The 22,860-nt window shown below is 44.0% G+C and overlaps 1 protein-coding gene across 4 annotated transcripts in view; it reads left to right on the top strand.

The window, feature by feature from the left end:
- YEATS2 (YEATS domain containing 2) overlaps nucleotides 1–22,514 on the top strand; it is a 98,133-nt gene extending 75,619 nt beyond the window's left edge. For all 4 annotated transcript variants that reach the window (XM_080655342.1, XM_080655344.1, XM_080655345.1 and 1 more), the window contains 13 exons: nucleotides 651–809; nucleotides 2,556–2,732; nucleotides 3,759–3,942; nucleotides 9,522–9,650; nucleotides 10,234–10,332; nucleotides 11,202–11,304; nucleotides 12,469–12,542; nucleotides 14,473–14,552; nucleotides 15,171–15,372; nucleotides 17,161–17,387; nucleotides 18,155–18,229; nucleotides 19,355–19,428; nucleotides 20,771–22,514. In XM_080655342.1, the coding sequence (XP_080511468.1) occupies nucleotides 651–809; nucleotides 2,556–2,732; nucleotides 3,759–3,942; nucleotides 9,522–9,650; nucleotides 10,234–10,332; nucleotides 11,202–11,304; nucleotides 12,469–12,542; nucleotides 14,473–14,552; nucleotides 15,171–15,372; nucleotides 17,161–17,387; nucleotides 18,155–18,229; nucleotides 19,355–19,428; nucleotides 20,771–20,879 (1,692 nt within the window). In that variant the 3' untranslated portion in view covers nucleotides 20,880–22,514. The remainder of the gene's footprint in view (nucleotides 1–650; nucleotides 810–2,555; nucleotides 2,733–3,758; nucleotides 3,943–9,521; nucleotides 9,651–10,233; nucleotides 10,333–11,201; nucleotides 11,305–12,468; nucleotides 12,543–14,472; nucleotides 14,553–15,170; nucleotides 15,373–17,160; nucleotides 17,388–18,154; nucleotides 18,230–19,354; nucleotides 19,429–20,770) is intronic.
- The last annotated feature ends 346 nt before the right edge of the window (nucleotides 22,515–22,860 follow it).

Here is a 22,860-nt window from a genome sequence, read left to right as displayed (position 1 = left end):
ATAAATCTATATTGTTTTGTTTTGACAGAAAATAGAGTAGAAATTCAGAAAGACTTAAGTAACTTATTCACGGCTTCTCTGCTAAGCCAGTGCAGGCTTTGAATTTAAACCCAGATCTTTCTGACACAAAGAAAGATTTTCACTCTGCTAATGCTTCCCAAATCTATGAGGTAATAAACAGTCTTAATGTGCAGTTCAAAATGTTCTCTCAGAAAGGAGTAACCAAAGAGATGCTATCAGACTGTGGTATTTGGAGTTAGGTTGGATTCAAGATGAGGACCGGGTTTCCGCCTTATTCCCCTTGTCACAAAGTCTTGGCTCTCCTCTAAGGAAAGTCATGGAATTTTGGTTCCAGACATTTTTATTGAGAGGGATGGATAGTAATCAGTCTGAGTGATTAAATCCAGCTTTCAGGACTAGATTACATAACTTAAGTTTCTCACACCTGCTCTGTAGCTACTGTGCAAAGTTTGAGAAGTAGGGATAACTTGGTAGTGACACCAAGCACTATTCTTTCCAGTTACTGTGGCTGAGTTGCAGAATAAGGGAACATTGTAGCTTGTAACATGGGACGTTGTGATTTAAAGGATCAGAGGAAGTTATTTGAATTTAACAAGTTACTGATTCGGTCTTTATTTTTTCTAACTTAGGGTACATTTTTAGTTGGCCAGCCATCACCCCAGACATCTGGAAAACAGCTGACTACTGGGTCAGTGGTCCAAGGTACACTGGGAGTCAGCACATCTTCTGCTCAAGGACAACAAACATTGAAAGTCATATCTGGACAAAAAACCACTTTGTTTACCCAGGTAAATACACACACACACACAAATACCTGGTGATTGTGGCATTTACTTACAAATTTACAACTTATTCTTTCCACAAAGAAATTAAGGTTAGATGAGAAAATGAACAACAAAGTAGTATAGAAAAAATAAGAATAAAATCTTGAGATTTGGGAAAACATAAGTAGAATGAGAAAATAAAGCCTAAGTTATTTAGATCTACAAATAGTAATATCCTATATAGTTAATAAAATTTGCCAAACCACAACAAGAAGCATTATCAGTCATAAAGTGTACACTATTTGTGAGAGAAAAGAAACTAACCACATAATACTTCCTAGAAGAAACAAACATTTTCTTGACACCTCATTCTAAAATTTCTCTGGAGGGACTTCATGCAGGAGATGCTGAATACTGAGAGGTGATTTCAGCCACACCGTCCACACAGGAAGTAAACGCTGCAGGGAGTTTGGTGCACGTTCCTACGCACTTTTTAATATAAGCCAAAAAGATCATCATTCTTTTTAATTTTAGTCATTTTTTTGACTATGAAATGATACTCTGTGTGTAAGACTAATGCAAATTGTGCTGTGGCTGCTGCTCCTGGCTTCTTATCATGGCTCCTTCAGTTACAGTTAGTCCTTGGGTTACGTCGGACTCGACGTACGTTGTTTTGTGATTATGTCACCATCTCCCATTTACTTATAAAAAAAAAAAATTCCGTCATTTTGACATATGTACATATGTGCTTTATGTTTTTTATTATTTATTTACCACAAGTAAAAGTAAGGAATTGTTATCTTTCTTTAAAATTTTTTTTTCACTGTTTCACTTCATTACTGCTGTGTATGTGCTCCATGTGAGTGACGTAGGTGCTTATGTAGGTGGGTTCCGACTTACGGCGAAAATCACGTTACATCGCGCCGTAGGAACGGATCTCCAACATAACCTGAGGATCTACTATATTAGCTGTGTGACCCTGGTAGTTATTGAGATTATCTCTTCATCTTTAAAGTGGGACTGAAATCTACCCTATAAAGTTTATGAAAAGATTAAATGATATGAGATATGTAAAAGTGCTTTTTGCCATTCCTGGCATATAGTATGCCCACAAAGACTGAAAAAATGTTATGATTTGTAGGATGCATTAATCTGGGGCACAAAGCAATCATTTAGACCAGGGGTCAGCAAATGATACCCAAAGCTTCCTATTTTTATAAAAACATTTTATTGGGACACAGCCACACCCATTTAATGCTATAAAAGTAGAGTTGAGGAATTGCAACAGAGATCATATGGCCTGACATGCTCACTCATGCCATTTGCTGAACCTTGTTTTAAACTATTAAAAGTATTATAAGTTGTTGAATGATTCTCCAGGACTAAATGCTAATCCTGTACTAGTCTAGAGCACCATTAATTTACCCACTTAAATCTGGCCCTCTCAGTTCAATTTTCATGTTTAAAAATTATATTTAAGAGCACTTTGGACTCAATTATTTTAATAACAAATGGCCCGGTGTCTCTGAAGACACTGCTGCCAAATAGTGGCTTGCAGTTGCATTCATTTACTTGTTCTGTATTAGGGGTAAAGGAACATGTGTAGGTAAAAGGTCATAAACTTGAGAATTTGCACAAACACTTCCCATAGTTTTGATCAGCAAGAGTTTCTTGGACATGCTCTAATTCTACAGGCATCTGTAAGTAAGGAATGAATTATGCCTGTTACCCAGGGCAATATTATTACTTCAACCCATTTTGTTTTTGCAGGCAGCCCCTGGGGGACAGGCATCTCTAATGAAAATATCTGATGGTACATTGAAGTCTGTGCCAGCCACCTCACAACTCTCAAAGCCTGGAACCACCATGCTGAGAGTAGCAGGAGGGGTTATCACAACTGCCACTTCGCCAGCTGTGGCCCTGTCAGCAAATGGTCCTGCACAACAGGTGAGAATTAGCATGAGCGTAGAAAATCATAATGAAACCTAAAAGTACTAAAAACAAGATATTCAGCAGGCACACAAGTGGGCCATATTACTCTTTTTAAAAATGGAAATGTAATTTACATGTCCTAAAATTCACCATTTTTAAGTGTACAATTCAGTGGTTTAGATTATGTCCCCAAGGTTGTGCAACCATTGCCATCTAATTCTAGAACATTTTTTCCCATCCTGAAAAAAAACGCTCTGTACTCAGTAGCAATCAGCAGACATTTGTGTTGCATCTACCTTTTGACTACAATGCATAATGCTGCCATAAACGTTTTGTACACGTTTTTGTATAATTTCATTTCTCTTGGCTGTATACCTAGGAAAGGAATTACTAGATCATCTAGTAACTATGTTTAAGTTTCCGAGGAACTGCCAAGCTGTTTTCCAAGCGGCTGCACCATTTTAGATTCCGCCAGTAATGTATGGGGATTCTAGTTTTTCCACTTCCTTGCTGACACTTGTTCTTACTCATTTTTAAAATTAAAGCCATTCTAGTGGGTGTGAACTCGTAATTCTTTGTGGTTTTAATTTGCATCTCCCTATAGCTAATGATACTGAGTTATCTTTTCTTGTGGGTTTTTTTTTTTTTTTTAAGATTCGTGTACTTTTAGAGAAATGTCTATTCAGATCCTTTGCCCATTATTTAATTGAGTTATTATCTTTTCATTATTGATTTGGATAAACAATGTGGCAGATCCATAAAATTGAATATGATTCAGCTATAAATAGGAATGAAATATTTTATAAATGTGGTAACCCTGTGATACCGCCTCATTTAAAACATTTCCTGGCCCATGAAATCTAAAAATGTAGGAACCACCAAACTAGAGAAGCAGTCTTTTTCTAAATGGCATTACATTTAATAAGTAGGTAATAATAGCTAGTAGATAATATTTATTGAGTATGCAGCATGGCAGTCACTGTTACGTAAGTTACTGCTTTCTTTTATATTTCTGTTACATCTGGCCCTGCGGATGAGCAGTCAGAAGGAACAGCTCCCAGTTCATCATCTACTGTAGGTTCCATAATGAAAACTTCTGGGCAGCAGCAAGTGTGTGTGAGCCAGGCCACCATGGGAACCTGCAAGGCTGCTGCTCCCTCTGTCATCAGTGCCACATCCCTGGTTTCCACACCTAACCCCATCCCCGGGAAGGCTACAGTGTCAGGTCAGTTGTATCATAATGATACTATTTCTCCCTCCCTTCTTTGGCTATAATATTTTTAGAAGGTCTTAAACAATATTTTTATAATTTAATCCTCCCCCAAGAATATTTTTTTATTGATTTTAGTGAGAGGTGTGGGGAGAGAGAGAGAGAGAGAAACATGGATTGGATGCCTCCTGAACAACCTCAGCTGGGAACAAACCTGCATACCTCAGCCGGGCACAAATGTGCCCTCACTGGGAATCAAACTGGCAACCTTTCAGTGTACTGGACAATGCTCAACCAACTGAGCCACACTGACTTTTTTTATGGTATTTATTTACTAGAGGCCTGATGCACGAAATTTGTGCAAGAGTAGGCCTTCCTTCCCCCGGGTGCCGTCATCAGCTTCCCTCTGGCACCCGGGACCTGGGCTTCCCGCCAGCACCCGGGACCCAGGTTTCCCTCACAGCCTTGGCTTTGTCCGGAAGGTCGTCCAGGAGGACGTCCGGTCTAATTAGCATATTATACTTTTATTATTATAGATTTGTTTGTTTGTTTTTGTTAATTCTCACCCAAGGATATCTCCCCCCCACCCCCTTTTTTTTTAAGGGAGAGGAAAAGACTGAAACATCGATGTGAAACACATTGATTGGTTGCCTCCTGCACAAGCCATGACCAGGGCCTGGGCCAGAGAGGGGCCTGCAACCAATGTACATGCCTTGACCGGAATCGAACCTGGGACCCTTTGGTCCGCAGGCTGACGCTCTATCCGTTGAGCCAAACTAGCTAGGGCCACACTGATTTTTCAATAAATAATTTAATGATTTTTAAATGCCATTATAAAATCTTAGCCATCTGGAGCTTTATTGGGTATTTTAGCTGCTTTCATAGTGTAATTTTGTAGAAAGCTGACAAAGTACCAATTTCTTTTTTTTAAAATCCGTTTTAAATGGAACTCATCATAAAATATCATACATCTCTTTGCTTTTACAAACAAAACATATAAATTAGCCTTGCTGACTCTTTAACATTAGTTATTGTATTGGGTAGTATTAGGGTGACGTGTGTGAAGTCTGACAAAATGAATGATATGTTTTTGACCTGAACGGCACCAGAAAAGTGTGCCTTTTACTCTTTTGGGTAACATACATCCGGGAGCCTTAATTCAAATAACTTTCATATGCCCAGGTTGTGGGGGTATGTAGGAGGGGGTTGATGGATGTTTCTCTTTCATCGATGTTTCTGTATCTCTATCCCTTTCCCTTCTCTCTTTAAAATCTTTAAAAAAAAACTTGCTTCAGTTTCCTGATAATAATACCTGCCTCATAAAGTTGAGAGGATTGAATGAGTTAATATATTAATGCATGTCTGGCATGTAGTAGCTAGTCCTATATAATAAAAGGGTAATATGCAAATAGACCAGTCACTGTGATGCACACTGACCACCGGGGGCAGACATTCAATGGAGGAGCTGCCTCCTAGTGGTGAGTGTGCTCCCACAGGGCGAGTGCTGCTCAGCCACAAGCTGGGCTGATGGCTGGTAAGCACAGGACCTGCCTCCGTGGCAGTGCTAAGAATGTCCAACTGACAGCTTCCGTCAGTCAGACATCCCCCCAGGGCTCCCGGACTGCAAAAGAGTGCAGGCCGGGCTGAGGGACCCTCCACCCCCCGAGTGTACAAATGTTGTGCACCGGACCTCTAGTATTTAGATAATTGCTGATATTATCACTTTCAGTGTCAGCATTGTTGTTAATCCACATTTCCTTATGCGTAGTTCTAAAATCTATAAAGCTGTGAAAAACCAAAGGTTTGTTTTTACTTTCATAACTAATTTTAGGGTGAAATCTAACCTCCATTGATAGGCTATTTATACTACTTAATGTGGATACTTGTATTTTGCTGAAGAGATATTAAATGTATTTTATTACATCGCGCTGTCCTTGATGCCAGGGGCTGATGTAATTTGCAGCATTGTGTCTCAGACTTGAGAGAGTTTTGTTTTTCTACAATCCAATCCAGATGCTTTTCTAAAATACTATAAAAATATCACAGCAATGTCAAACTGTTACAAAAGTTTATGAACACTCTTAATTTCCATAATAATATAACAGATTAATGTCTTATTGTAGATTGATAACAGTGTACCAGTTGGCACTGATAAACAGAAAAGGCTGGGTATCACTTAAATGTGCATAATCGCACACACACACACCTTAATCCCTTTGGATAAAAGATTGAGGATATTGTTGTTCTTATTATAATCATTGTCATCACTACATTCCGTACATGACTCTAAACCAGGTCCCTATGTCTTGTTTGCTTTGGGGTAGTTAGAGGAGACCAGAAGATGAAGGCTGATCTGTTTTTCCATGACTTCCACCTCCCAGTTGAAATTGATCAAGTTCTATCTAGTGTAAGGAGTGCTCTGTTTTACTAACTGACTGTTTGGAGGCACGTGTCAGGGCCAGAGTAGATAGTGTAAGAAATGAGTGCCCTCCCCTTTTCTGATTAAGTTTTTAGCATGCAGTAAATGAAGTCTCCTTGCTTTTAAGTTCTAGTTTCATAAGATGAAACTTTCTGAATAATATTTTCGTAACAGAATCAAAGTATTTCCTACTGACCAGTAATTTTTTAATTACATTTTGTGTGCATCATAAACTAGTTTGAACAGGTCAGTCACCACTGGGACTGGAGCAGAGTGAACAAGGGAAAGGGCACTAGATATGAAGTCAGGGTGATGGGGCCAAATCACTAGGGCCTCTGTAGGTCATTCTAAGAACTTTGACTTCTACTCCAAGGGAAGCCACTGATGGGTTTTAAGCTAAAGGGTAACATTATCTGCCTTATCTTTTAACAGGATCACTGGCTGCAGCCTTTAGACTAAACTGTGGGGCCCAAATTGGAAGCAGGGAACGGACCAAGAAGTAGGCACTAAGAAAGAAAAGTCAGTGATGTACCAGGGAGCCCCGGCAACATTAGACTAAAAGGAGTTCCAGAAAGAAAACAGAAAATAGTGGGAAGGAAATGATCCGAAAAATGAAACAATTTAGCCCAGAATTGAAGGGCACGAACTTCTAGTTTCAAAAGTCACAGTGGCCAGCACAATGAATGAAAGATGGCTCACATCAAGGCACAATTTGTTCATGAAATCATGAACACCAGGGACAAAGAGAAGATCTTAAGAGCTGTCAGACAAAGAAAAGTTCAGAAATTACATATCATTGGCTTTTCAGTAGCAATGCTGGAAGCTAGAAGACAGCTTTTCAAAATTCTAGGGGGAGATTACTTACAATTTAGAATTCTGTAATCAGCTAAAACAATACTGTGTGTGAGGGTTGCCAGTGTATTTGCTATGCACCCTGTCTCAAGACATTGCTAAAATATAAGTTCTATCAGAATGAGGAGTTATAGACCAAAATAGAAGAAGAAAACAGAATCCAGCATGGAAGGCAAAGGGGACTCCAGAGTAACAGTGGAGGCTGTCCCCAGGATGAGAGCTTTGCCGCAGGCCTAGAAAGCAACAATCCAGATTGGAGCAGATCAGCGAGCTCCAGGAAGGACATCTCTTACCAAACGGAACTGTAAATTGTTTAGGAGACTTGACTATGTGGAGAACTGTATTAAAGGGTGGTTTACAGCAATCTTGAAGAAGTGAAGACTTAGATTTTAAAAGAGAATTAAACAAATGAGAAGAAGGAAATTATTAAGCCCAGAAAATAAAATGGAATCATAGTATCGTGGTATTCTTTGCATCGTTAAGTCTTAATAGTCAGTATGTAACATTAAAATGTTTATATCAGAATGAATCAAGCCGAAACCGGTTTGGCTCAGTGGATAGAGCGTCGGCCTGCAGACTGAAAGGTCCCAGGTTCGATTCCGGTCAGGGGCATGTACCTTGGTTGTGGGCATGTCCCCAGTGGGGGGTGTGCAGGAGGCAGCTGATCGATGTTTCTCTCTCATCGATGTTTCTAACTCTCTATCCCTCTCCCTTCCTCTCTGTAAAATATCAATAAAATATATTTTTTTTTTAAAAAAAGAATGAATCAAGGCCTATAATACACACATTCTTTTAAAAAATACTAAAATAAATATTAAAAGAAACGACCAAAAGGGTTGAAAGTGGGTGCTACTGCCCTGGTTGGTTTAGCTCGGTGGATAGAGCATCGGCCTGTAGACTGAAGGGTCCTGGGTTCGATTCTGGTCAAAGACACATGCCCAGGTTGCGGGCTTGATCCCCAGTGGTGGACGTCCAGATCAATGATTCTCTCTCATCTTTGATGTTTCTATCTCTCCCTCTTCCTTCCTCTCTGAAATCAATAAAAAAATATATTTTTTTAAAAAGTGGATGCTATTGGGAACTAGCCAATGCTAGGGAGGTGGAGCAAAGGATGACTATTTTTAGTTATAAGCCTGTTAGCACTTTTTATTTTCAACTGATAAGCATGTAATATTTTAATAAAAAAGAATTTTAAAAACATGAAAATAGCGTGGCTGATGTTGCTCAGTGGTTGAGTGTCAACACATGAACCAGGAGGTCATGGTTCAATTCCCGGTCAGAGCATATGCCTGGGTTGTAGATCTATCCCTTCCTCTCTCTGAAATAAAAATGTATTTTTTTATAAAATGAAAATACCAGATCATTGTTTTACTCTCTGGTGGCATGTCTCAAGAAGTACTTGTAAAGACTGGTTTAACATTCATCTATTGCAAAAAAAAAGATTTTCTTTTTTATTTAAGGCTTTCTTCTAGATTCCTTTCCTTAAAGCAACTGCTTTCCACTCGCTAAAGTATCTTTAGCCACTGATGCTGTAATGACATTATAACAGGTGTTTGTGTTGTATCTCTCACAGTAACGCCCTTTGTCACCTTACTGGCCTCTGAATGCCTAGCACAGTTCTGTAATGGAAATAGGAATGTGGAAACGACCTTTAAAGGAAAGTGGGAGAGGATGACCCTTTCTAAAATGCCAAGTTGAGAATCTCTGGTGTTTGACAAATAGAGACTGCACAGAGAGGAGATTGTAGGGGACAGCAAGTAGACAGAGTGAAGTATTAACACAGGGATGGTATGAGGGGATGCAGGTCAGTTGGGACCAGATGAAAATGGACTCAATGCTTTGAAACTAATTTTGGAAACATTCTCTAGGCAGTCAGGAGTCAGAGAAGATTTTTAATGGCAGAAAAATGGCAGTTACCTAAACAAAATATAAACTTTATATCCAGATTTGTACATATTACAGCTATATACAAAATAAATAAATTGTCATAGAAAACAAACATAAAAAAGAACTCTCAAAATGTTCAATATTGGTTGTCTCTGTCGTAGAACTTTAGGTGACTTTTTCTCTTTTCTATTAGTTCTGCTTTTCCCAAAATTTCTGTATTTGTGATTGCGAGGTAAAAATAAATCATTATCATCACACCATTGTTTCATTGTGAAATCTGCCACATCCATGGCCTCATGCTTCCAGCTCTTTGTTTCTTGAAAGGGTGAGTGTCCTAAGAACTTACTCTTGTGAGAAAATATAAATGCTAATGAGGTCAGGAACTTCAAGGAAGCATCTGATCTTCAGCTTGGCCCTATCTTCCAACTTATTTCAGGGTTGTTAAAGATTCACTCCAGTCAATCCAATCCCCAGCAGGCGGTCCTGACAATCCCCAGCCAGCTCAAACCACTCAGTGTAAATACATCTGGAGGTGTGCAGACTATACTGATGCCTGTGAATAAAGGTAAGTCCTTCAGCAGGGGGCTGTCCTACTGTGGTTGTCTCCAGGTCTGTCGTGGGGAAAGTCCATATTCTTTCAGCTGGTGACTGCTCCCCCCTCGCACAGCCTGCCTTTGTCTGTCACATGCTCCCTGGCACCTTGAGCTCTAGAGCAGCAGTCGCCAACTTTTCGGACGTCACGGACCACCAGTGATCCACGGACCACCGGTTGGCGATGGCCACTCTAGAGATCAACTCTAGGACTGACAGAAAAACCCAGATGGCCCATGGCTTCTAATAGCTGCCCATTTCTGAAGTCGAATAGAGGGGGAACACTAAGCATTTATGAGACTTCATAAATGGATTTTTACTTTCTTAATTTAATGACAGACCCCCATTTCCACAGTTGATGGATATGACTCAGTTCCCCTAGTACTAGTGGTAAACAGCCCACCTTGTCAAAATCACTATTAAAAAGGACCTTCATTTCTGTTGAACTCTGATTGTTTTGTGCTATTAGTCTAAATTGGGCTATCGTCTGTTACATCATCCTCATTACAATAACTCCTATATTTCTTATATCCTCCCCTGCCCTTTCTTGCATTTAGTGGTTCAGTCGTTTTCTGCCAACAAATCACCTACCATTCTGCCGGTGGCTGCCCCCACTCCAGTTGTCCCCAGCTCTGCTCCAGCAACTGTTACAAAAGGTATGTTGTTTTTCACAGTATATCTGCCCTCAGGTTTTATGCAAGACATTAATGAATCCCTTGGGTCTACAACCCAAATATTTTTCAGCATCTGTGGATCAGCCACCTCAAAAATGCTTACTGTTTACATATAGACTTGACATTGAGGGAAGCATAGAGATGTAGCATCATTTCTGCCCTTCAAGAACGTGTAATCATGTTGAAGAGAGTTGATTGAGATAGTAAGTAATGAGTGATAAATGCAGCCTAAGTGGATTCTGGAATATTTCAATCTAGGATGTCTGATCAGGGTTGGTGGGTGTGGAGGGGGATAGGACTTTGTATGAACATGGATTGTCACCTGGATTTTAAAAGAGTGAAGCCTGGCCCTAACCGGTTTGGCTCAGTGGATAGAGCGTCGGCCTGCGGACTCAAGGGTCCAGGGTTTGATTCCGGTCAAGGGCATGTACCTTGGTTGTGGGCACATACCCAGTAGGGGGTGTGCAGGAGGCGGCTGATCGATGTTTCTCTCTCATCGATGTTTCTAACTCTCTATCCCTCTCCCTTCCTCTCTGTAAAAAATCAATAAAATATATTTAAAAAAATAAAATAAAATAAAAGAGTGAAGCCTGTGTAGCTGTGGAGAGGTCAGGAGCATGCCGGGTTAAGGGGACAGTAGAGACAGACCCATGAGACCCAAGCTAACAGTTCTCCCCTTGTCTGCTGACTGTGAGGACAGGCGCCATCTCAGGCCCCCGGCTGTGTCCCTACCACAGCTGCTGCGGCACTTCCCTCACTGGGTTTCCACGGAAGGGCTTTTGTTTCTGCCTGCACGTGTCCTTCCATCATTGCTCCCTAACAGCTCTCTCTTTGTTGCTCTTCCCTTGTAGTGAAGACTGAACCAGAAACTCCCGGGCCAAGCTGCCTCCCTCAGGAGGGCCAGACAGCAGTGAAAACAGAAGAGAGCTCTGAGCTGGGGAACTATGCTATTAAGTAATTATTTCTGTCCTTTCTAAGGGAGTTGTGCTTTGGATGTTTTTCTGAAACTTTTAAAAACCATGCCTGGGACAGTTGAGTATGTGTAGAGTTGTGGGTGTGTATTGTTAAGCCCCTTGCTGGGTGGAGACCTGTCTGTGTGGTGATCAAGTATTGATGCACAGCTCCCGAGTCTCCATTTTACACATTGATGGGCCTGAGGCATCACCTACCTTATCTGTTGTCTCCGGAGCCTCAGGTGGAATTACAGACCTCCCTCCAGCGAGCTTGCCAGCATTTGTATACTTTGCACATGATGTAATTACTCAGGTGTGTACACATTTTTTGTCCAAGTACCCACGTACCTGCCTAAACAACTGCCTTTTCATGGGCCATACGCACTCATTGCTTCTTCTGAAAACACTTCATGCCCTGGCTGGTGTTGTTCAGTGGTCAGAGCATCAGCCCATGCACCAAAGAGTCGACTCTGTGTCAAGGGCACATACCTGGGTTTGGCAGGTTTGGTCCCTGGCCCTGGTCGGGGCATGTGGGGGAGAGGCGAGGTGACCAATCAATGTGTCTCTCACATCGATGTCACATCGATGTTTCTCTCCTCCCCATGTCCCGCCCCCCCCCCCCCCAAAAAAAAAAAACCAACTCTAAAAATCAATGAAAAAAATATCCTCAGGTGAGGATTAACAACCAAAAAAAAAACTTCATATGATTTCCAATTTCCAAATTGGTACCCACCTCTGACCACATATTTTGATGTATCTCAGGCTGCTGGGAACAGTAGAAAATTAGTCATTTTCACATGATAGTAGACAGCTTGTGAACTGGAATAACACTAAGACATTTTTATTACAGGATTTTCTGCTCTAGTGGCAGTCACCATACAAAAAGGTTATGTGGCTGTTTACATACATAAGTAAAATAATGTCTACTATTTACATAATTTGCCATTCCTGGGATCTCATCTGTTTATTTAGTCTGATGTTTTCTTTTTAAGCATAGAATGATCTCCTTTTATAAAGAAGGGTGTCTATGGAAAGAAAGACTGCCCGTATAATTAGTTTAGTTTTAATTCCCTCAGAAAGGGGGAATGGGTATATAAATTAATGTGTATATATGGCTAGAAACTGTTATGCATTTACAACCTCAATTTTCTTTTATCCTTCTCAGGATAGACCATTTAGAGACTATCCAGCAACTCTTAACGGCAGTGGTAAAGAAGATCCCATTAATCACTACAAAAAGTAAGACACTTACACTAAATATATGGGTGCATTTTTTAAAAGCTGTGAACTACTTGGGATATTGAGTCAACTTAATCACGTGTACAGTAATTAATACTGCGGGGGTTATCTTAGAGGTTTAGCTACAGCTGTAGCTCATTTACGGGGTTTTAGAATTCATAGTATCTTGGTTAACTAGTTAGTGTTTTACTGTCTTTAGTATTTGACCTGCAAGAGGAATTTTTCACATTTTTTGTATATAAATCATTAATCTGTTTGTATATCATTAAAGCTGCATTCGTTTTTAATATCCTATCTAATAAAAGAGTAATATGCAAATTGAACATCACTCCAACACACAAGATGGCGGCCCCCATGTGGACACAAGATGGCTGCCACAAGGTGGCCAGCAGGGGAGGGCAGTTGGGAGAGACCAGGCCTGCTAGGGAGGGAAGTTGGGGGCGATCAAGCCTGCAGGGGAGGACAGTTAGAGGTGACCAGGCTGGCAGAGGAGGGAAGTTTGGGGTGACTGGGCCTGCAGGGAAGGGCAGTTGGAGGGGACCTAGGCCTGCAGGGGAGAGCAGTTAAGGGCAAACAGGCTGGCAGGGGAGCAGTTAGGCATCAGTCAGGCTGGCAGGGGAGTGGTTAGGGGGTGATCAGGCTGGCAGGCAGAAGAAGTTAGGGGCAATCAGGAAGGCAGGCAGGTGAGCAGTTGGGAGCCAGCAGTCCTGGATTATGAGGGGGATGTCCGACTGCCCAGTAGGATCGGGCCTAAACGGGCAGTCGGACATCCCTCAAGGGTCCCAGATGGGAGAGGGTGCAGTCTGGGCTGAGGGACAACCCCCCCCCCATGCATGAATTTCATGCACCGGGCCTCTAGTTTATTTATAAGGAAAGAAATTAACATTTGCTTACAGTGTGCCATACTCTGCAGTCTCATTGCATTTATTGTCTTATTTAATCAGTCTCTTGTGGGATGTCATCTCTCTTTACAGATGAGAAAATCGAGGATAGTAAAATTAAGTAACTGCACAAGGTCATTAGCTGTGGGTGGTGAGGTAGGCTACAACCACAGTTCTGTTTGACTCCAAGCCCACTCCTCCTCCCTCCTCCTCCACTCACTGTCGCTCACTGCAAAAGGCATGATTGTCACGACCTCCAGCAGCGAGGTCTGCCCTGTCGCTGCCATTGTTCGCCAGACTGAATCGCTGGCTTCTCAGCACAGGTGTTCTGACAGAGTAACAGCCTCACTGAGGGGCAGGCTGCCTGTGATACTTGGGCAAGATCACCCTGAGGGAAGGGATGGAGCACGTGATCATATTATATTCATGCAAATATGAGAATGGTAGGCCAACTACAGACCACCCTGCTCATTTTATTCCAACTGTAATAACAGAGTATCTTTTTTCCCTGGTTGAATTTCAAAGGGTCATTTTGAGGTAGTTCAAAGTATACTTTCAATAACATGTTCCTAGCCCAGCAGAAAAAATCACTCAAAAATCTTTTTTAAAAAATTTAGGTACCAATACCTCAGAGTATGAGAGCTGGAAGGCAGTTCAGAACCATCTTTCCCAGCAGTCTCGTCCTCCAGATGAGAAAACTGGAGCCCAGAGAGTGACGTCAGGTCCCCCAGCCACGAAGCTAAGGGCACGGCCAGAGCCAGGTCTCGGGTCGTCTGGCTCCTGGAGGAGTTTTATTTCCACTTATTTTAATAGCTTCAGCCAGTGCATTACCTTTCTCTACCAAGGAAGCTAGCTGCCCACTGAAGGGTGTTGTTTTGAGTGCACACGAATGAGATGCCTTCTCTCTTAAGGAGAAGCATCTGAACTTGCCTGGTAAGGAACGTACTTCAATGAGTAAGTCTAAAGAAACTTGGGGACATGCTTCCAACAAATAAGACTTGAATTTAATCATGGTTTTATTCAAAGTTTGCTGGATCTGTGCCTTCTAGGTGAAGATGCCAGCTGTTTTTCTGCCAAGTCTGTGCAGCAGTATTATGGCTGGAACATCGGAAAGAGGAGAGCCGCCGAGGTAATCCATGTCTACCGCGTGCATTCTGGCCGCGTCCATAAGCCTTGTCTTATGAACCAGTGATAAAATGTGAAGCATGTTTTGTTAATATTTGATGATAGAATCTTTTCCTCAGTTACATATCCTGTTCTTCAAGACTTGTAGCTAGCCTTTGAAAGGTCCACTTTCTTTTTTTGCATTGGTAAACATTTTTACAAAATTCTTTAATGAATTTCAGTATATTAAAATTCAATCAAGTGTTTATTACTCCAGTGAGGCAGCTACTATGCCAGACAGTGGGGTTATGAGGAAACAGGGTGTGCAAAGGCGTGCTTGGGAGCTATGAGAAGGTCATTGCAAAGGGTTTGGGGGAGGTTGGAGGAGAGGAAGTGGTAGATAATAGGTTGAGACCAGGTGACTTGTAGGCCAAACTTAAACTTAGGAGAGCCATTTTATTTTATAAGCATTAGGTAAAAGTTCTTTCCCCTTTTTTTAAAATTGAGGATTAACACAATCAGATTGTTTTCTTTAGAAAAAAATGATTCTAACAAGTTAGCAGGGTGATTTACAATTGGGTGATTTGTTTGAATACTAAGTTGAAGAATTTGGTTATGATTTAAAAAAAAATTTCTTTTTAAGTGGCAAAGAGCAATGACAATGCGAAAGGTCTTACAAGAAATACTGGAGAAGAACCCAAGATTTCACCACCTGACACCCCTGAAAACCAAGCACATTGCTCACTGGTGCCGTTGCCACGGCTATACCCCACCTGATCCTGAGAGCTTGAGGAGCGACGGGGACTCCATTGAGGACGTGCTGACCCAGATCGACAGCGAGCCAGGCAAGCCTTCAGGGGAGCAGCCTGAGGCCTGTTCCCAGGGCACACGCTCATCTCTTCCAACCTCTGCAGTTACCTAGGACTCTGAGTTACTGTGGGGAACGGGAGCCTTTGTTCACTTCTGACCCTGTGACCCCGCCCTCCCCTAACACAGCCCCTAGAGAACTATTTATGCCCCAGTGCCGTGTCCCGGCCAACAGTGTTCTGTCCCGGGTCATGCAATAGGCACACACTGTGTGTTCAGGAGTATCCTCCTCAGCACCATTTCTTCTTGGAAGACTGTGCTAATCCACCTCCTTCTCTCCAGGCAGAAGTGACTTCTTCCTTTGTGACCTTGTAACCCTCCGAGACAGGTCCAGTCTCCTTGAATCTGGGGACACTGCCTTATCTGTCACTTCATCTGCAGACTTGGCTAGGAGTGTACCACCCAGCGTTGGAGGGGAGGCACAGACGTAAACAATTAACAATGTTGCAGATAAAGTGAATTATTTTATGATAAAAATATAAGCAGCTGTGTTGTTGTGTCAGGACCTAAAAGATATATTGGGAGAATATTTTGAGTTTCACCTTAAAGAGGAAGAAAGTTTGCCTCTGACTGGTGTGGCTTAGCGGTTGAGTGTCCAACTATGAACCAGGAGGTCGCAGTTCATTCCCGGTCAGGGCACATGCCTGATCCCCAGTGGAGGGCGTGCAGGAGGCAGCCAATCAATGATTCTCTCTCATCATTGATGTTTCTCTCTCTCTCCCTCTCTGAAATCAATTAAAAAAAAAATGTTTTTAAGAAAGAATAGGAAAGGTGGTTTTCTCCTCCAAACTCCATTTCTGTAGAAAAACAGAAGTTCTGCCTCCTCATCTGCGGGAACCTGGAGCACAGGGAGGGTGGTCCTTTAAGACTTAGCACAAGTCTCATTTTCTCCACGAAGCTTTCCCAAGCCCCCAGTGCAGGACGACCTCTCCCTGTTGATCTCTAGCGGCACTTAATACAGAGCCTGGAGGGTTTGCCCTATTTATGCAGCTAAGCTCTGGAGGGCAGAGACCATGTTGGTTACTTCCGTGCTTCACTGGTAGTAAATGTAAGGCATGATGCTCCACATGTAATGGGATCCCCGTTAATGTGACTGATTAACTGTGGTGCCCAGTCCATACAGCAGAAGCAGCCAGGAGCAGGATGCTCCACCTCACCCCGTGGCTGGTCTGACCTCGCTCGTCCATGGGTGAGAGGGATGCACTGGAACAGCGGTCGCCAACCTTTCGGACCTCACGGCCCACCGGTTGGCGACGGCTGCACTGGAAGATGCCTAGCACCTCCGCTGGCTTGAAGTTCTAATGCTCTTTGTTACATCTTGTATAAATCAGCTCATGAAAGACTGGCTGTGAGGTGTACCTAAAACGACAGCAACACCTCTCTGAGCAGTGAGAACATGGGTGTTCATTTTCTTCACTGTACGTGTCTAAATTTTCCACATTTAAAAATATGAAAAAAATTAGTCATTAATATTTGTGGGGTGAGGAGATGGTCTAGTTTTGGTGGCGTGAGTCAGAATTATGTGCTGGCTGTGTCATCACTGGTGGCAGTGATATCACATACACTGAGCAGGGTGGCTGTTCTGCTTGTCGACCTCATGAGTTACTAGTTCTCATAATCACAGAGCCATCGAGTTTTAGGGCCAGGCGCTCAGTTCCCTTGATACTTATTCCTCTTCTCGGTCTCAGGCCGTTGGTCTTACAGAGGTGGCAAGGCCTTTTCTTTCGTCACCACAGCTGTTCTAAGACTGATCACCTCTCCTTTAGAGTGCCCGTCGTCCTTCTCCTCTGCCGACAACCTGTGCCGGAAGCTGGAGGACCTCCAGCAGTTTCAGAAGAGAGAGCCGGAGAACGAGGAGGAGGTGGACGTCCTCAACCTCTCAGAGCCATTGCAGATAAACATCAAAAAAGAGCAGGAGGAGAAGCAGGAAGAAGTGAAATTCTACCTGCCACCAACACCGGGGGCTGAGTTCATTGGCGACATCACACAGAAGGTAGGGGCTGCGGCTTGTGGTGCCATGAGATCACAAACCAGGTGGTCGGTGCTCGGGCATTCACCTGATAAACCCAGGCTCTGTTCCCTTGGGCAAGAAGTTGATTACCTGTGAAAAGGGTACTTGTTGAGCGTGGCATTAAAGCAAAGGCAGTAAGTAGATTTTGTTACTTTTCATCTCCTTTTTTCTCATTTGCCTCAGTAGAAACACCTTTCTCTCATGAGGGAGGCATGTCATAATATTTCTAAGTCAGACTTCAGAGCGTGAGCTTCCCCTCTCATTCCCATAGCCCCCGGGGCCCTGTCTGCCGTGCAGATGCACCTGATGGTACAGGAGAGCAGTTGTCCCCTTTGAGGGAACTCAGCAGCTGTCCAGCATCTGCACCTACAGTTACTCAGGACCCACAGTGAAAGGCAGCGTGTGTTGTCGCTTGCAGGAGGAAATGAAAAATGCAGCCAGGCACTATTTCCAAGTACTAGTATATCTGCATCACCTTTTGCAAACAGCGCCTTAGGCTGAGTCCAGACTTTCCAATGTTTTGATCCCACTGTCAGGATTCATGGCAAATCCTGATCACGGTCTTCCATGAAGGGGATGTGAGGGTAGATGTGGGATTATAATAGCATTTTTAACCATCACTTAGAATCATGAGAAATGCGATATCTTATTCCAACTGGACATCTCCTTGGGTATCAGAGAAATGTGCTTTGTTTAAAGAGGCTGTTCTCTGTACAAATAGGAGCTAATGCTTCCGTTGGCTCTTCCAGATTGGGATCACCCTGCAGCCCGTGGCGCTTCACAGGAACGTGTATGCGTCCGTGGTGGAGGACATGATTTTAAAGGTGGGTGCCTGCTGGCAGCAGAGGGCCAGTCAGGTGGGGCAGGCTGGATGGGTGGCAGGCTGTTTAGGGTAAGGGACAAGGACAAACAGAACAGAGATGGCAAGGTTTTCTTGTGTTTTGTTGTTGTTAATCCTCACCCGAGGATATTTTTCCATTGGTTTTTAGAGAGTAGAAGGAATGGGGAGAGACAGAAAAAGAAACATTGATGTGAGAGACACATCGATTGGTTGCCTCCCATATGTGCCCTGGCCTGGGGCTGGGGATCGAGCCTGCAACTGAGGTACGAGGTACATGCCCATGACTGGAATCAAACCTGGGACCCTTCAATCTACAGACCAACACTCTATCCACTGAGCCAGACCAGCTAGGGCAGGGGTGGGCAAACTTTTTGACTCGAGGGCCACAATGGGTTCTTAAACTGGACCGGAGGGCCGGAACAAAAGCATGGATGGAGTGTTTGTGTGAACTAATATAAATTCAAAGTAAAGGAGCGGAGGGGAGAGCAAGAGAACCAAATAGAACAGCCGGATCCGGCCCGCGGGCCGTAGTTTGCCCAAGGCTGAGCTAGGGCCACAAGTTTTAAGATTTCTTACTGTATTCAGGCTTAAAGTTTTCTCTTTTTTGCCTTTGGACTTTTCTGAGTGTAAACGCATCTCCAATAAGAGTTCCTTTCCTGACGTCACTGATGTTTTTAGTGTTATTTCAAGTGCTTTTTCAGCCGTTGGAGGTGAGAGTCGATGCTCTCTTTGCTTCAGGAGGTGACCGAGGCAGAGCCTTGGGTGTCCTTCATAGGTCACACACAGCAGAGAAGTAGCCACCACTCTCCCAGCCCAACCCGGGTTCAGCTGGTCCTTTCCAGCAGAGGATGCCAAGTAACCGCCCCTTGTTTCCTTTAAAAACAACTTCTGATGAATGAAAGTCACCCCATTCCATTTCTGAGTCGTGGCGTCTATCATGGCCTACTTACTGTGTGTGGCCTGTTATTCCCACCTTTAATTTTCCCTTGAGGACTTTTGACCCTCAGGTACAGTTTCCAAGGCGTAGGGTTCGGGCTGGGGTCAGATCTAGCCCTTCTTGCTTGAGAGCAGGTGGCCGTTGCGAGCGTAACGGCGTGTTCTGTTGCAGGCTACAGAGCAGCTGGTGAGTGACATCCTGAGGCAGGCGTTGGCGGTCGGATACCAGGCAGCATCCCACAACAGGTACCGTTCTCTCCGCATCAGTGGTGTCAGGCCTGCAGATACTTCCTGACAGTTCAGTTGCTCATTAAGATGTTTCATACTTAAGTCAGTCCAGGAGGAGATGGAGGTGTCTGTGCCTGGAACATTCTCAGAGGCAGGCTGACTCCAGGTTCTAGTTGGTTATTTTGAGAAAACCTGTTGGTGGTGGAAGCTCAGCTTTGCCGAGAATCTGCACCTGCCCAGTCACTGCTCCGTGGATACCGTTCAGTAGGGCTCTGCTATGCTCCAGGGTTGGACAGTTACCAGCTCTTTACAACTAAAGATAACAGTGTCCATTATATGTCAGATGGGGCCTGGCATCCATATATTACCTGATTTTTTTTTTTTTTTTTTTTTTCATTGCAAAACCCATAGTCCCCTTTTGGAAATTGGGAAACCTGGCTTTGTAAAGTGATCTTCCCTGGCTTTTCCAACACATCCATGATAACCTAGAGGCAGACCCAGAGCTCTCTGGCTGCGAAGCCTACTCACAGGCTCACCACTAGCTTGCTGCCGCTCTAATTATAATTGATTGGGACACTGAATTTTGCTCTTTTCCTGGGCCCTGAAAGAATGGTAGGCAGGCCCTTGGTCCACATCCTGGCACTCCTGTCAGAGGAAACAAACATTTTATCCCATTGTGATCCAGTTGTAAGGGTGCCTGTGGACAGACGTAAAGAGGCCTGTCAGAGGACGAGGTCAGACTTCACAGGAAGGTGGCATCGGGCACAGAGGCGTTCTGGTGATCGCTTCCTGTCCACTTGAAGTCCAGGAATGGGCTGAGCGCCTGCTGGGCCCCTGCCCACCCCCTGGCCTGATTGTGGAGATGGGGGGCGGGGAGCTGGTGCTTTTGATGAGAACATTTGACATCACACTTGGCCCACCAGGACTCCATCTACCATCTTCCCAAGAGACAGGCATTGAGGCCCAGAGCTCTGTGGTACTTTGGCTCAGCTTTCAGTCTGCGAAGACTGAGCCACAAAATACCATTGTTTTACGCTGCACTGACGTCCTTTTTCTCAGTCCTCAGCATCTTTTTCTTAATCATTCAACCAGCTTTTTGAAGTCCATCTCATACCTGTGGCTGGGAAGTCAGATTTGAGCCCTAAATAGGGCTGAGTAAAGTGGGTAGCCAAACCTTCACCAAAGTTTAAAAAAATTAATAGGAGAGAGAATGCCCCTGGCCACTCCCCAAGTGGCCCTAAGCCATGCCTTGTCACTCACCATTATCCCCCCACCAGGGCCTGTGCAGGAGATGGCCCTTTAGATAAATGAGTAGATACTTGAGAGAATTGCACCTAACAGCCTTTGTTTTTTGGACCAGGATTCCCAAAGAAATTACAGTGACTAATATTCACCAGGCCATTTGCAACATTCCTTTTCTGGACTTCCTCACAAACAAACACATGGGGATACTGAATGAAGATCAGTGAGTGGAATGAAGACACCCCTAGAAAAGCAGGATCTGTAGCTGGATCTGAAGCTTTCAACTGTGATGACTCTTCTGTTTGGGAAGGAGGTCGTCTGTGCCTCAGAATATCATGGTTAACGCACCGTTCCTACCACCTAATTCAGCACAGCACCAGAGTGTTCAGTCCCAGGTCAGATCCCGTTAGGACATAGGCTTCCTGGTTCTGGGGTGAAGCTGTGGGTGCATGCTGTCAGCTTGCATCTGCCCACTCTCTTTAAAGCTCACTGGAGGGTCCAGAGCTGGGCTAGGCCTGTGTATCAGGTCCTTCTCCCCGTGGGACATCCTCAAGAGGGCACCTTGGGCCTGATTCTCCCTCCAGGAGGAGAACATGAGTCTGGCAGGCTAGAGATTTCACCCATTCTGTGGGCTGGGTTACCCTGGCAACACCTGGAGGACTAGGCTCAGCACTCAGCGGGTGGCCACGGTGTGGAGAATTGGCACTCGGCCCACGTGCATCCGTCACAGGATGCGGTAATGCTGTGCGGGAAACAAAGGCCCGAAGGTTGCACCGTGAGCAGAAGTGTTACTTGATGGAGCACGGGAGCATCACTACCTACCGCTAGTCTCAGAGAGAAGGGAGGGACAAGTCACAGGCAAGGAACAGATACATTCCAGCATCGGTCTGGGAAGGTTCGACTATAAGCAGAAGCTCTTAATGTGTTCATGAGAGACAATGCCCACAAACACCGGCCCCTGGCAGTCTCGCACAGCTTCGCGTGTGTGCCAAGCAGTGAGCTGGTGCCACAGTTCTCGGGTCACCCAGGCTGAACGGCCAGCGGGAGCAGCTCCTGCGACAGCCCCGCCAGGACTGTCTGTCCTGTCGGTGGATTCCATGTCCCCTTCTCAGTCAAGTTTTTTGCAAGAAGGAAAGTGTTTGAAAGAAACACTTGTGAGTGCCTTAAAGGTGGAGAAATGACTGCTGAAGCCAAAAGACAGGGCTCCCTGCTCAGCAGTGAGAAAAGACGGTCCATGAGCAGGTGGGAGGGAGAAGTGAGGAGGAAGGTAGCTCTGTACCTGGAAGACGTCCAGTTCCATTAAAGGTCCCAGGCTTCCTAACCGTCTGTGGAAGTAATGAATTTATTCCCAGTCAGGAAGCTGCCCGAAGACCATTTGAAACCTGTGAGTCAGGGTCAACGGAACTTATCTAGGCAGCATAATTCGTGTTTTCATGAGTCCTGCAGATGTTTGTCAGGAAAAGAAGGTGGGGAGGTGACACCATGAGAAAAATACCCACTTTTATTCAGCATCTGAGGATTGCAAATGCAGGAGGACGTCTGTTCAGAAAGGCAAGGGTGCCCCCTGGCTTGGTGGTAAATAGGTAGTAAAGGCTCAGCTAATCACACACGGATGGGGTGTGGGCAAGCGCGTGGGTTCATTCAGCAGTGGACAGTGACAGCCACAGGACGGAGTTTCATCCCAGTGAGAACAGACCGACTACAGGGATGAAAGCCTAAAGAAATTACCTTTTTGCAAAAGAACATTAAATGATTTAACAGCCCCCATATGTCTGTATTTGTATCATAATGTATAATATAATTGTGTAACAGAAATACCAACAATAAATCTTTTAGTATTTGTGATGGGTTTTCTGAATTTGAATCACTACACTGTGGTCGAGTTCTTCTTACGTTACGTTAGAAAGAGCCAGGGTGGGGCAAACATATAGGTATTTGTGTTAAATTCTCCCTCTTCTTTCCAAAAAAAGAACATGAGGCTATCTGTGCAAGGTAAAAGATAACAGCTACGTGTCTGAAAAAATTTTGGAAGATCCATGTTGACACTGGACATACTGATTTCTGACAGCTCGAGGCAAAGGAAAGCTGCTGACTGAGCTCAGAGCCTCCTCACAGCCACGTGGAGAGGGAGCAGCTCTGCCTGGCCCCCGCGGGCGTGGCTGGCAGGAGAGAATTGTCTGTACTGAGGTCTTGAAGAAGTTACTCCTG

The sequence above is a fragment of the Plecotus auritus genome, assembly GCF_963455305.1.
Source record: "Plecotus auritus genome assembly, chromosome: 2".
Taxonomy (NCBI): domain Eukaryota; kingdom Metazoa; phylum Chordata; class Mammalia; order Chiroptera; family Vespertilionidae; genus Plecotus; species Plecotus auritus.
This window is presented reverse-complemented; position numbering and strand designations above follow the sequence as displayed.